The sequence below is a fragment of the Dipodomys spectabilis genome, unplaced genomic scaffold, assembly GCF_019054845.1.
Source record: "Dipodomys spectabilis isolate Male_0828 unplaced genomic scaffold, ASM1905484v1 ptg000002l, whole genome shotgun sequence".
NCBI lineage: Eukaryota > Metazoa > Chordata > Mammalia > Rodentia > Heteromyidae > Dipodomys > Dipodomys spectabilis.
In genome coordinates this window covers 56,815,299-56,829,593 of record NW_024870679.1, presented here as the reverse complement: position 1 = coordinate 56,829,593, position 14,295 = coordinate 56,815,299, and the positions used below count along the sequence as shown (strand labels likewise).

Genomic DNA, 14,295 nt, shown 5'->3' with positions numbered 1-14,295 from the left:
TGGTGGTAGAGTATATCAGACTTTGCTAGAAAACCATGCAGAGATCTAGGTAAAAGAACAAAGAAAGGTTTATTACCAGGAAAAGGGGCTGGCAAGACCTCTTCTCACAAGAGAGAAGTGAGAAGTGCCAGCTGCTGTCTGAGGTGACCTATATAACCTAAGAGGCAGAAACCCTGGAATGGACATGAGGACCAGGGACTTCATCTTAGTGATCTAGGATTTATGGCTGCTGCCCTAGTAGCAGATAAGGGGCCTTGCAGCTGCCCAGATGTGAAGGTCACTCTAAGGGGCTCTTGTTGCCTTATATGTTGGTAGCTGTCCCAAGGTAGAGGGGGTTGGAGGCTGATTATTTACTGCCTTTACTAAATAGGCCTAGTGTTGCCTAGGAAAGAAGCACCCACACTCTGCTAGAGTGTGCCTCTGCCCTTCTGTTTGCCTGCTTTTTTTTTTGTCAGCTCGTCTGTCTCCTTGCTTGTTTACTTAATAAAGCTCTGCCAAGTTTTCTTACCATTGTGACTTGCCCAGAAATTCTTACTCTGCGCTGGAAGTCAAGGACCCTAAGTGAAGAGTTCCTATATTTAAAGGGGAGCTTCCCTAAACCTCACCTGTGTCCGGTGACAAAGGCACTTAAGGCATTGCTGAAGGAACGAAGGAAGGAAAGAAAGGTACGCTGGATAAAGCGCTGCAGGGACAGGTCAGGTGCCGCTGAAACTCAAGCCCTTCTTTGGAGACACCAGACCGTCCTAAGATTTCCGGCGCCGGAAGACCCGCACAGCGCAATGGCTGACGGGAAGCTCCGCGCATGCGTGCCGCGCGCTCCCTGGAACTTCCGCGGGGAGTACAGGCGTCAGCGCCGGCCCTCCCCCGCCCCGCCTCCACGCCCCGCCTCCACGCCCCGCCTCCACGCCCCGCCTCCACGCCCCGCCTCCACGCCCCGCCTCCACGCCCCGCCTCCACGCCCCGCCTCCACGCCCCGCCTCCACGCCCCGCCTCCACGCCCCGCCTCCACGCCCCGCCTCCACGCGCCGGCTCACGTGACCGTAGGCGGGACGCCGGGGCAACGTGGGTGGAGGAAAGCCGAATCATGGCTGGTCCAGTGGACTTCCAAGACGAGGAACAGGTAAAGTTATTCCTAGACAACATGAAGGTGGAGTGCCACTACCAGTGCTACAAAGAGAAAGACCCGGATGGTGAGCGGGGTTCGCGGGGGGAGGGAGTGGGGGGAGAGGAGACCTGGCGGGCCCCTGTGGACGCCGCGGGGTCTGGTGCGGGGTGGGCGCGGCGTTGCGTTGCGGTGGGCGTGAGGGAGAGCGGGGTCCGGGCGTCGGCGGTGTGAAGCCTGGAGCTGTCTCGGCACCCGGGGAGATGGTCCTGCAGTCGGTCGTGCCGGCTGGGCGTGGGCGCGAGCGCCAGCCGGGCGCGGCGGCGTGCGTCTGTCACCTCTGCGCTCGGAGGCCGAGGCCGCGCGGGCACCGGCGCTCAGGAGCTCTCTCCCCAGCTAGAGTGATTCTGCGGTGCGAGGGGCTGAGCACAGAGGTTGTTTAAACTGTGATCCTAGCTACTCCCAAGACAGAATTAGAGGATCACAGTTCAAGGTCAGCTCAGGGGGAAAACAAAGTTCTGGAAACTCTCCTCTCCCCGTAAAACCTTGCTGTTACTGTTGTACTTAGAATAGTATCCTAACTCCTGGGTTGGAAATGTAGAGTGTTTGGCCTAGCATGAAAAAGCCCAGATTTCAGCCGTAAGCGCCTGCACACACAGAAACACACACACTCACGCAGCTGGCTCATGCCTCTAACCTTTGCAACTCGGGAAGCTGAGATCTGTAGGATCAAAGAGAAGCTAATTTGGGACAGAAAGCCGGTGAGACTGTCTCCAAAGTAACTAGCAGAAAGTCTGGTTTGAAACATGGCTCCAGCCTAGCACACAAGCTGGAATAAGAGGGCCTGAGTTCAAACCTCAATATTTACAAGAAAAATAAAGTCCTAACTCCAAAGGTTGATCTGGTCTTCTGGTTTCCTTTCCCACTTTATTTTTCCCAGTCCTAGGGCTTGAACTCAGGGCCTGGGCACTGACCCTGAGCTTCTTATGCTCAAGGTTAGCACCCTACCATTTGAGCCACAGTGCCACTTCCAGTTCTTTATGTGTATGTTGTACTGAGGAATGGAATCCAGGGCTTCATGCATGCAAGGCAAGCACTCGGTCGTGGGGCTTGAACTCTGGGCCTGGGCGCCGTCCCTCAGCTCTGCATCTCAAGGCGATCGCTCTACCACTTGAGCTACAGGGCCACTTCCGGTTTTCTGGTGGTTTATTGGAGATAAGAGTCTCACAGTCTCTCCTGCCCGGGCTGGCTTTGAACCGCGATCCTCAGATCTCAGCCTCCTGAGTAGCTTGGATTACATGAGCCACCAGCGCCTGGCTAAGGCAAGCACTCTTACCACTAAGCCACATTCCCAGCCCCTGCTTCCACTTCTCTTTAGGATCCACATAGCAATGAGTCAAAGGCATGAGGACCAGTCATTGTTGCATTTCATGCTGCTACAAGATTAGCCCAGGGGCTGGGAAGGTGGCTCAGTGGTAGAGCACTTGCCTTGCATGCATGAGGCCCTCCCTGGTTTCGATTTCCCCAGCACACATAAGCAAAAAGAAAAAAAAAGCCGAAAGTGGCGCTGTGGCTCAAGTGGTAGAGTGGTCACCTTGAGCTGAAAAGCTGAGGGACAGTGCCCATGCCCAGAGTTCAGGCCCCACAACCAGACCCAAAAAAAAAAAAAAAGATTAGCCCATTACGTTTTTTAACTATCTTACTACTAAATTTCATGAGATGTTCTGAAGCTAGTAGATTTTCAGTCATGGAAGTCAGTAGGTCTTGAGCCAGGCTGATCAGGAGCAGAAAAGCTGGAGAGTGAGTGGTAGAGATATTGCAAAGATCTAGGTCTCCCCAGTCCATATATTGCTCAGTCCCTAGCTAAGGAGACAAGGCTACTTGTGGGAGTGGATGATCACCACCTTCCTTCTTTGTGGTAAGGTCAGCTTGCCATACTTAAAGGGATAAGGGCTGGTTCTACATAAAAGATTCAATTTCACCTTCCATGTCTTGGCCCTCTGCAACCCAGACCTGAACAGCTCTCTTCTCACAGGTTGCTACCGGCTGGTGGACTATTTGGAAGGGATCCAGAAGAATTTTGATGAGGCAGCTAAGGTGTTGAAGTTCAACTGTGAAGAGAACAAACATAGTAATAGCTGCTACAAACTAGGAGCCTATTATATGACTGGAAAAGGTAAGGGGAGGCCTACTTTCTTTGGTCCTTGTTAACGAGTGTTGGTGTCACGTCTGAATCACAAATCTCATCCTTTGAAACAGATTTTAGGTTCCAGAACCCAACTCCAAAGATTGCATATCACAGGTCTTGACACTTGGCCTACAAGCCAAATAAAGAGATGAGTAATAGAAAAGAGCAGAATAAAGTTTGTTGTCCCCCCCCCCCCCCCTGTACCTCCCCCTTTTCCTTCTTGTGCCAGTACTGGGGTTGAACTTAGAACCTGGGCATAGTCTCAGAGTTTGTTGTTGTTGTTGTTGTTTTTGGTCAGTCAGGATCTGGGCGCTGTCCTTCAGCTCAAGGCTAGCACTCTACCACTTGAGCTACAGCACCACTTCCAGCTTTTTCTGCTTATGTGGTGCTGAGGAATTGAACCCAGGGCTTCATGCATGCGAGGCAAGCGCTCTTACCACTGAGCCACCTTCCCAGCCCTTTGAGTTTTTTGTTTGGGTTTTTTTTCACTGTATTTTTTTTTTTGTCTTTTCTTTTTTGGTACTGGGGATTGAACCCAGGACGTTGCACTTCCTAGGCAAGCGCTTTGCCACTGAGCTACATCCCAGCCCCCCTTTGAGTTTTTTTTGTTTTTTTGTTTCTGTTTTTGTTTTTGTTTTGGTCATGGGGCTTGAACTCTGGGCCTAAGCACTGTCCCTCAGCTCTTCAGCTCAAGGCTAGGTGCTCTACCAGTTGAGCTACAGCGCCACTTCCAGTTTTCTGAGTGGTATATTGGAGAGAAGAGTTTCACGGACTTTCATGCCTGGGCTGGCTTTGAACCGTGATGCTCAGATCTCAGCCTTCTCAGTAGCTAGGATTACAGGCGTGAGCCACCAGTCCCCGGCCCCCTTTGAGTTTTTTTTTTTTTTTGGGTCCAGTCGTGGGGCCTGAACTCTGGGCCTGGGCACTGTCCCTCAGCTCTTCAGCTCAAGGCTAGCACTCTACCACTTGAGCCACAGCGCCACTTCCGGCTTTTTTTTTCTTATGTGGTGCTGAGGAATCGAACCCAGGGCCTGGAGCATGCAAGGCAAGTGCTCTACCACTGAGCTACCTTCCCAGCCCCCTTTGAGTTTTTTAATCAAGGCTAGCACTCTACCACTTGCCACAGTTTCCCCTTCCAGCCTTTTGCTGGCTAATTGGAGATTAGTCTCATACTTTCCTCCCTGGGCTGGCTTCAAACCTGGATTCTTAGATCTCAGCCTCTTGACCTTTTAGGATTATAGATGTGAGTCACCAGCTCCTAGTTGAAAGGAAATTTTCTTTTTCTTTTTTTTCTCAGTTGTGGGGCTTGAACTCTGGTTCTAGGTACTGTCCCTCAGCTCTTCAGCTCAAGGCAAGCACTCTACCACTGGAGCTACAGTGCCACTTCCAGTTTTCTAGTGGTTTATTGGAGATAAGAGTCTTGTAGACATTCTTACCCGGGCTGGCTTTGAACCATGATCCTCAGCTCTCAGCCTCCTGAGTAGCTAGGATTGCAGGCGTGAGCCAGCGCCTGGCTTGAAAGCAGATTTCTTATGTATCAAATTGCAGGAAGAAGCAAAATAAGCACTTCATCTTTAGGATGCAAATACGATCTTTAAATAGAGAAAGACTTTAGATCTGGAATAAAAGGTATGCATAGTTATTATTTTCTGGTTGATCTTTATCTCACTGTTGGTTTGGGGAGGGATTCTAAATAGAAATTGTTACTAGGTTTATCACTTGAGAAAGCAATATATTCAGGATGTCTTTGTTTCCTGGTGGATGGTCTGTCCTGCAGAGGCTCTGCTCTTATATGGGGCAGTGTCCTTCATCCTACCTTTAAAGATGTTGATCTGTCCTGGGCTTCCTGGAATCCAAGGTGGTGAATGGATTATAATGAAGACTGATACAACAGTGGAAACTTATACCAAGCTTTTCTCCCTCCCATGAATTTAGTTAATTCATGGGTCTAAGAAAGGAGCGAGTCAGTGCTTTTTATCAAAAGCAGTTTCTCCTCTTTTCCTTTTATCTTTTTAATTTTTTATTGTGAAAATACCGTACAGAGGGGTTACAATTACATGGGCAAGGTAATGAGTACATTTCTTATCAAGCATTGTTGCCTCCTCCTTTGTTTTCCTTCCCATCCCTTCCCATCTCCCCCCCACCCCCTTTTTTTTTTTTATATCGGTCATGGAGCCTGAACTGGGCCTGGGCACTGTTCCTCAGCTCTTCAGCTTAAGGCTAGCATTCTACCACTTGAGCCACAGCGCCACTTCGGGTTTTCTAGTGGTTTATTGGAGATAAGAGCATCATGGACTTTCCTGCCTGAGATGGCTTTGAAACGGGATCCTCAGATCTCAGCCTCCTGAGTAGCTAGGATTACAGGCTTGAGCCACTGGAGTCCGGCTCTTCTCTTTTTCTTTATGTTCGTTGTGGGGCTTGAACTCAGGGCCTGAGCACTGTCCCTGAGCTTTTCTGCTCAAGGATAATACTCCACCACTTCTTTTTTTTTGTCGGTCTCTTTTTCTTTATGTTTGTTGTGGGGCTTGAACTCTGTGCTTGGGCACTGTCCCTGTGCTCTTCATCTCAAGGCCAGCACTCTACAGCGCCACTTCTGGTTTTCTGAGTGGTTTATTCAAGTGGTTTATTCATGGCTGGCTTTGAACCCATATTTAGCTTTCTGAGGTACCTCCAGACTGCTTTCCAAAGTGGTTGTATTAATGTACCTTCCCACCAGCAATCGTCCTTGAACCTTTTCAGGAAAGCTAATACTACTCTATCACATGCGCCACACCTCCACTTCTGGGCTTTGCTGGCCAGGTAAGAGATAAGAATCTCACTGACGCTGGGCGCTGGTGGCTCACGCCTGTAATCCTAGCTACTCAGGAGGCTGAGATCTGAGGATCGCGGTTCAAAGCCAGCCCGGGCAGGAGAGACCGTGAGACTCCTATCTCCAATAAACCACCAGAAAACCGGAAGTGGCGTTGTAGCTCAAGTGGTAGAGCGCTCGCCTTGAGCTGAAGAGCTGAGGGACAGCACCCAGGCCCAGAGTTCAAGCCCCATGACCGACAAAAAAAAAAAAAAGAATCTCACTGACTTGGGCTGGATGGTGGCTCAGTGGTTAGAGCGCTTGCCTTGCATGCATGAGGCCCTGAGTTCGATTCCTCAATACCATATAAGCAGAAGAAGTCGGAAGTGGTGCTGTGGCTCAAGTGGTAGAGCACTTGCCTTGAGCTAAAGAGCTGAGGGACAGCACCCTGGCCCAGAGTTCAGGCCCCACAACCAACCAAAAAAAAAGAAAAAAAAAAAGAATCTCACTGACTTCTACTTGAGCTAGCTTCAAACCATGATCCTCAAATCCTAGGCTCCTGAGTAAGATTATAGGCATGCACCTATTTATCAGAAACTGCAGTATGTGTGTATACGTGTGTGTTGGTCCTAGGACTTAAAATCTATGTCAAGGTCTTGATAGGTTCTCATAGTACCCTGTGCCCTTGAATATTTATATGGTTGTTTAATATGTCTTATAAGATGATAAGATCCACAGGACAAGACAGTGGCCTATTGGCCAGGACCTAGCGCAGCACATGGCAAATAATAGGTATTTAGTATATGTTCAACCATTGGTATCTCGGCGATTGCTTCTAGGGGCCCTGCAGCTGTAATAATAGGCTGTAGCTATATCCAAGGCTGCATAAGTCCCTCTTATAAAATGTATTTTCAGCCAGGCTCCAGTGGCTCATGCCTATAATCCTAGCTACTCAGGAGGCTGAGATCTGAGGATCGCAGTTCAAGCCAGCCCAGGCAAGAAAGTCTGTGAGACTCTTACTCCAATAAACTACTAGAAAACGGGAAGTGGCGCTGTGGCTCAAGCAGTAGAGTGTTGGTCTAGAGCTGAAGATCTGAGGGACAGCGCCCAGGCCGAGTTCAAGCCCCACAACCAACAACAAAAAAAAAACCCTAGTATTTTCATAAAATTTGCACATTCTCTCATACACTTTAAATCATTTCTAGATTCTTACGCTACTCAATGCAGTATAAATGATAATGTAAATAGTTATATTTGAGTATTGTTCCTGTAATAATGACAAGGAAAAAAGTCCATGAGTGTTTAGTACAATTATTTTTTCCTGTTTTAGACAGTGTTGGGATTTAAACAGCGTATTGCACTTGCTATATAGCCACTCTACTAGTTGGACCACGTTTCCAACCCAGACATGGTGGGGTTTTTCCCCCTTAATATTTTCGATCAGGAGTTGGTTAAATTTGTAGATGAAGTGCAGTGATACTTTCACGTCTAATCAAATTAGTTGTAATCATTGTGGATATGGGGGGGCCAACTGTATATCTAAATGAATGTATGTTTAATTAAGCATTAAAAAATTCTGTGTGAGGGGCTGGGAAGGTGGCTCAGTGGTAGAGCGCTTGCCTTGCATGCCTGAGGCCCTAGGTTCGATTCCTCAGCACCACATAAGCAAAAAGAAAAAAGCCGGAAATTGTGCTGTGGCTCAAGTGGTAGCCTTGAGCTGAAGAGCCGAGGGAACAGAGCCCAGGCCCAGAGTTCAGGCCCCATGACCGGACCCAAAAAAAAAGAAAAAAAAAATTCTGTGTGAGCTGGGTGCCAGTGACTCATACCTGTAATCCTAGCTACTTAGGAGGCTGAGATCTGAGGATCATGGGTCAAAGCCAGCCTTCAAAGGAAAGTCTGTGAGACTTTTATCTCCAATAAACTACCAGAGAATCGGTAGCTCATATGGTAGAACGCTAGACTTGAGCACGCCCCACGACTGACAGAAAAAAAAATTTTCTGAGTTCTCACTATAACCTATGAGGGCTGATAAAACTCCTAGTTTTCCCCATCTTTACCTGAGTGGGCTCCCTTACAAGATAGCATTTGAACAGAAGAGTCCACTGCTGAGAAACCTAAAATATAGGTGCACTGTGCCTTAGCTTTGACCTGAGACAAATAGGTTGTTCCCTTGAGTTTTTACTTTTTCCTTCCTCTCTGTCCTTATAGGTGGACTGACCCAGGACCTGAAAGCTGCCTTAAACTGCTTTCTAGTGGCATGTGAGAAACCTGGAAAGAAGTCTATGGAAGCATGTCACAATGTTGGTCTCCTGGCCCATGATGGACAGGTCAATGAGGATGGCCAGCCGGACCTGGAGAAGGCCAGAGACTATTACACACGAGCCTGTGATGGCAGCTATGCCTCCAGCTGCTTCAACCTCAGTGCTATGTTCCTGCAGGGCGCCCCTGGCTTTCCCAAGGACATGAGCCAGGCATGTAAATACTCACTGAAGGCCTGTGACCTGGGCCATGTGTGGGCCTGTGCCAATGCCAGCCGCATGTATAAGCTGGGAGATGGTGTTGAAAAAGATGAGGCCAAGGCTGAGTTGCTAAAAAATCGAGCCCGGCAGCTGCATAAAGAACAGCATAAACGAGTCCAGCCCTTAACATTTGGGTAGCATGGCCTAGCCCCCTCCCAGGGTATATTCTATGAAGAAATGCACATTTATGGGGCTTAATTTTCAAATAATGAGCCCTAAAAAAATTGGAACAAACTTGAAAGCCATAGAGATTTGGAGGATGGGGGGGGGGGGGCGCAGGAAGTTGTAAAAATCAGCAGTCACCATCATCATTATTATCCTGGAAGGGCTTGAAAATCAGAAAATACCCTAATTTACATAACAGAGGTCTTAGGGAGTTAAGAACAGTAATGTCACGACTGCCACCCTCTGACTTACATAATCATTGGTGTGGGCTTCCCTTTTGCCTTTACAGTCAGGTCTTCTATTGCAGCAATGAGAAGGGTTGTGTAGCATACAGGTTAAAGGTTGTTAAAAAGGTGAAAGGTTGTTAGGCCTCTGGGTTGCTAAAGAAGGTGAAACCAGCCTGCTTTCCTCTAGGAGAGCTATTCAGTTAAAATGTAAAACCTCATGGTGATCACCTGGCACCGCTCCTCATTTAGAGAGAGCTAATTATTCCCAGCAACAAGGATTTTGTGGCACATTTTGCCCACTGCAACTGGGCAACTTTTGGAGACAAGTCTTGGTATTTAGCACTGGCCTCAAACTTGTCATTCTCTTGCCACGGCTTTCCAAGTGCTGGGCTTGTAAGCATGTGTCACCACACTGGTGGAACAATTGTTTTTTAATGTTTTTTATTGTAAAGATACTGTACAGAGGGGTTAGTTACATGAGTAAGGTAATGAGTACATTTCCTATCAAGCATTGTTACTCCCTCCTTTGTTTTTGGAACTGAACTTCTTTAACTGTGAATAAACTATTCTGACCAGTTTGTCCTTTGTGTTATTAATGTTCTCTCCAGATTGCCGATAGGATAGAGATGGTTTTCATTTGCTTTTTCGGTTATCTTAGCTTGTCACCAGGGGGCGAGCTTGTCATTTTCATGCTGATAACAAACTTTGGGGGTTTTTTGGCTTCCAGTTTTGCAGCTGTCCTGGAAGCTGTCCTGGTAAAAGTTTGTGAATATAGCTGGCTAGATTCTGAAGATGATAGAGGAGAAGGACTTGCACAAGTGTGGAGAGGAGTTTTAGAAGTTCATTTGGGGGCTGGGAAGGTGGCTTAGTGGTAGATTGCTTGCCTTGCATGCATGAGGCCTTGGGTTCGATTCCTCAGCGCCACATAAGCAGAAAAAAAGCCAGATGTGGCGTTGTAGTTCAAGTGGTAGAGTGCTAGTCTTGAGCTGAAGAGCTGAGGGACAGTACCCAGGCCCAGAGTTTAAACCCCATGACCGACAAAAAAAATTCATTTGTAAAATGTAAGGTAGTTTTGGGTGTGCTAAAAATTGTTGGCCAACAGTCATGAAAAAGATGCACAATATTAGTAATCAGTCATGGGAATTGAACATCAAAGTGACAATTGACTTTGGTTTAGTTTGGTTTTCTAAGACAGGCTCTTAACTGTGTAGCCTCAAACTCATCCTTCTTGCCTCAGACTCCCAAGTAGTAACTGGGATTACAGGTATGAACCAACATGTCCAGCTATCATGAACTCTTTTGTTGTTGTTGGTCGTGGTCCTTGAACTCTGGGCCTGAGCGCTGTCCCTCAGCTCTTCAGCTCACAGCGCCACTTCCCTATCATGAACTCTTAAAAGTTCAACCATAAGAAAACAGAGGAGTTGGCTGCAAAATAGGCCAAAGACCTTAATAGAAACCTGACTATAAAGAAGATACATATCTCACGCCTGTAATCCTAGCTACTCAAGGGGCTGAGAAAACCAAAAGTAGTGCTGTGGCTCAAGCAGTAGAGCACTCACCTTGATCTGGAGAGTGCAGGGTCAGAGCCCAAGCCCAGAGTTCAACCAACGACCAACCAACAAAAAAGATATATAAGCTGGGTGTTAGTGACTCATAATCATAACTGCTTTAGAAGCTGAGATCAGCGGATTGTGGTTTGAAGCCAGCTGGGACAAGAAAGTCCATGAGACTCTTTATCTGCAATTAACCACCATAAAGCCAAAGTACAATTGTGGCTCAGGTGATAGAGCACTAGTCTTGAACAAAAAAGCTTAGCAACAGTGCCCAGGCCCTGAGTTCAAGCCTTAGGACCAAGTCAAAAAAAAAAAAAAAAGGGAGAAAGATACACAGATGGAAAATAAGCATATAAGAAAGAATGACGAGAGCTGGGAAGGTGGCTCAGTGGTAGAGCGCTTGCCTTGCATGCCTGAGCCCCTGGGTTTGATTCCTCAGCACCTAATAAGCAAAAAGAAAAAAGCCGGAAGTGGTGCTGTGGGTCAAGTGGTAAAGCGCTAGCCTTGAGCTGAAGAGCTGAGGGACAGTGCCCAGGCCCAGAGTTCAGGACTCATGACCTGAGCCCCCCCTCCAAAAAAAAAAAAAAAAAGTGATAAGCTAGGCGCCAGTGGCTCACACCTGTAATCCCTGCTACTCAGGAGGCTGAAATCTGAGGATCTCGGTTCAAAGCCAGCTCAGGCAAGAAAGTCTGTGAGACTCTTACCTCGAATAAACCACTCAGAAAACCGGAAGGGTGCTGTGGCTCCAGCAGTAGGGCACTAGCCTTGAACTGAAGAGCTGAGGGACAGCGCCCAGACCTAGAGTTGAAGCCCCACAACAGAAAAAAAAAAAAAGGATAAACAACACTGACAAATGCTGGTGGTGATGAGGAGCAACAGGAACTCTCATTCATTACAAATGCCTGGTACAGCCAGTTTGGAAAACAATTTATAGTTAACAAAACGTTTACAGTGTGTTCCAACGTTCTTCCTCCTTGCTGTTTACCCAGAGGAGTTGAAAACATGTCCCTACAGAAACCAGCACATGGATGCTTATAGCATTTTTATTTATAATTGCCCAAACTTAGAAGCAACCAAGATGTCCTTCCAAAAAAAAAAAAAAAACAAATCCAGCCAGGTCCCTCTGGCTTATACCTATAATCTTAGCTACTCAGGAGGCTGAAATCTGAGGATTATAATTCAAAGCCAGCCCAGGCAGGAAAGTTTGCGAGGCTCATCTCCACTTAGCCACCTGAAAACCAAAGGTGGAACTATTGCTCAAAAGGGTAGAGCACTAACCTTGAGGAAAAAAAAAGCCAGAAGTGGAGCTGTGACTCAAGTAGTAGAGTAATAGTCTTGAACAAACAAAAAAACCTAGGGACAGTGCCAAGGCCTTAAGTTCAAGATCCAGGACTGGCATAAAAATAAAGTTATATTTCACAAAAGAAAAATGTAAAGAATAATTACTGTTCTGAGAAGTCCAAGGTACCTTTCTAGAGAGGCTGTTATGGGCGATAGTAGGAGCCAATGTGAATGCATTCTCACTTTTTGTGGCCTTTGAAACAAGGCTGAAAATGAGGTTTCAGAGTGTACACTGCATGCAGCATTGCTGTGCCTTCTGGCCAGTGGACATTTAAACCATCTTCAGCTACTATTTCCTACATTTTTCTTACATGCCAGGCTTGGCCTGGATACAGGGAGTCAGAGAGGGTGGGATAGTGTAATGGGATAGAAGATTCCCAATTGCCTAATGGTTCATGTTCTCATTAAAATCTGAGTTCAGTGCTTAAATTTGGTGAGAAAGAAGAGCCTCTGATCCTTCTGTAGAGACTTGCTCTCTAGGGATTTGAGTTTTATCTTGTATGCAATTCAGTTTTGTGCAAGACAAAGACATGATCACATCTGGAAAATAGTTAATCCCAGCTCATAAAATATCCCAGCTCATAAAATAGAAGGTAAAAGAGGAAGCAGAGCTGGGCATCAGTGGCTCATGCCTGTGATCCTAGCTACTCAGGAGGCTGAGATATGAGGATCATGGTTCAAAGCTAGCCCGGGCAGGAAACTCCATGAGACTCTTATCTCCAATAAACCAATAGAAAACCTGAAGTGGTGCTGTGGCTCAAGCAGTAGAGCGCTTGCCTTGAGCTGAAGAGCACAGGGACAGCATCTAAGCCCAGAGTTCAAGCCCCAAAAAATAAAAAATAAAAAGAGACAGGAAGACCAGGTAGGAGGAAGGTCAAAGTAAGCCAAGCACTAGTGGCTCACACCTGTAATCCTAGCTACTAGGAAGCTGAGATCTGAAGATTGTGGTTTGAAGCCAGACTGTGAAATTCTTTTTTATTTTATTTTATTTTAATTTATTTATTTTGGGTCCGGTCGTGGGGCCTGAACTCTGGGCCTGGGTGCTGTCCCTCACTCTTCAGCTCAAGTCTAGTGCTCTACCACTTGAGCCACAACGCCACTTCCGGCTTTTTTCTTTTTGCTTATGTGGTGCTGAGGAATTGAACCCAGGGCCTCAGGTATGCAAGGCAATGGCTCTACCACTGAGCCACCTTCCCAGCCCCACCATGAAATTCTTGTCCCCAATAATCTACTCAGAAAAGGCTGGAAGTGGTGCTGTGGCTCAAGTGATAGAGTACTAGCTGTGAAGGACAGTGTCCAGGCCCTGAGTTTAACCCATAGGACCAGAAAAAAAAAAAAAAAAAAAGGCAGAGGTGGAGCTGTGGCTTGAGGTGCACTAGCCAAGTAAGCACAAGATCCTGAATGCAAATCTCAAAACCGCCAAAATATATATTGTAAGAAAAAAAAAATCATGGAGGTGAGGAATGGAAGCTGTTGAATTTCTAGCATTAATTTTGCAGTTTGTCTTTTTTTTGGGGGGGGGGGTCAGTTGTGGGGCTTAAACTCTGGGCCTGGGCACTGTCCCTCAGCTCTTCAGCTCAAGGCAAGTGCTTTACCACTTGAGCCACAGCACCACTTCTGGTTTTCTGGTGGTTCATTGGTGATAAGAGTCTCACGGACTTTCCTGCCCAGGCTGGCTTTAAACTGTGATCCTCACATCTCAGCTAGCTTTAAACTGTGATCCTCACATCTCAGCCTCCTGAATAGCTAGGATTATAGGCATGAGCCATTGGTACTGGCCAGTTTCTATCCCTTTTATTCTACATTAGGGTTGAGGTTAATTTGTTTTTTTGCAGGGGTTCGGTTGTGGGGCTTGCACTCAGAGCCTGGGGGCTGTCCCTGTGCTCTTTTGCTCAAGGCTAGCATTCTACCACTTTGAACCACAGCTCTACTTTGGGCTTTTTCTGTGATTAGTTGGAGATAAGAATCTCATAGGTTTTCCTGCCTGGACTGGCTTTGACCTATGAATATCAGATCTCAGTCTCCTGAGTAGCTAAGATTACAGTCGTGAGCGACCAGTGCCCAGCTTCTGGTCAATTCTTATGATTCTAAAGATCATTACCTGGGTTCCAACTTTCAATGTGCATTTGGTTGGCTGTGTGATGGGCAAGTTACCCAACCTTGCTTTTAGATTTTATCACCTCTCAGATAGAGATAGCAAAGCCTTCTAATAGGAGAACTAAGTAATAGCCATTATTGTAGAATGATAGTGTGTGTGTTTATTTTATTTTTTTATTTTTGGCTTTTGAGAAGGTTTCTTGTAATGGATCCTGGGCTGGCCTCAAACTTGCAGTCCTCCTGCCCTAGCCTCTCAAGTCTAGAATTCTAGATGGGTGCCACTATGCCTGGCTAGACTTACATTTATTTATTTGA

The 14,295-nt window shown here is 46.8% G+C and overlaps 1 protein-coding gene across 1 annotated transcript; it reads left to right on the top strand.

The window, feature by feature from the left end:
- Window positions 1-1,051: 1,051 nt before the first annotated feature.
- Window positions 1,052-9,547, top strand: LOC122107424 (cytochrome c oxidase assembly factor 7). Its single transcript, XM_042679142.1, has 3 exons — window positions 1,052-1,190; window positions 3,138-3,278; window positions 8,287-9,547. Exons 1-3 carry the CDS (start codon window positions 1,085-1,087, stop codon window positions 8,733-8,735), a joined length of 696 nt encoding a protein of 231 aa, XP_042535076.1. The 5' UTR covers window positions 1,052-1,084; the 3' UTR covers window positions 8,736-9,547.
- Window positions 9,548-14,295: the final 4,748 nt, after the last annotated feature.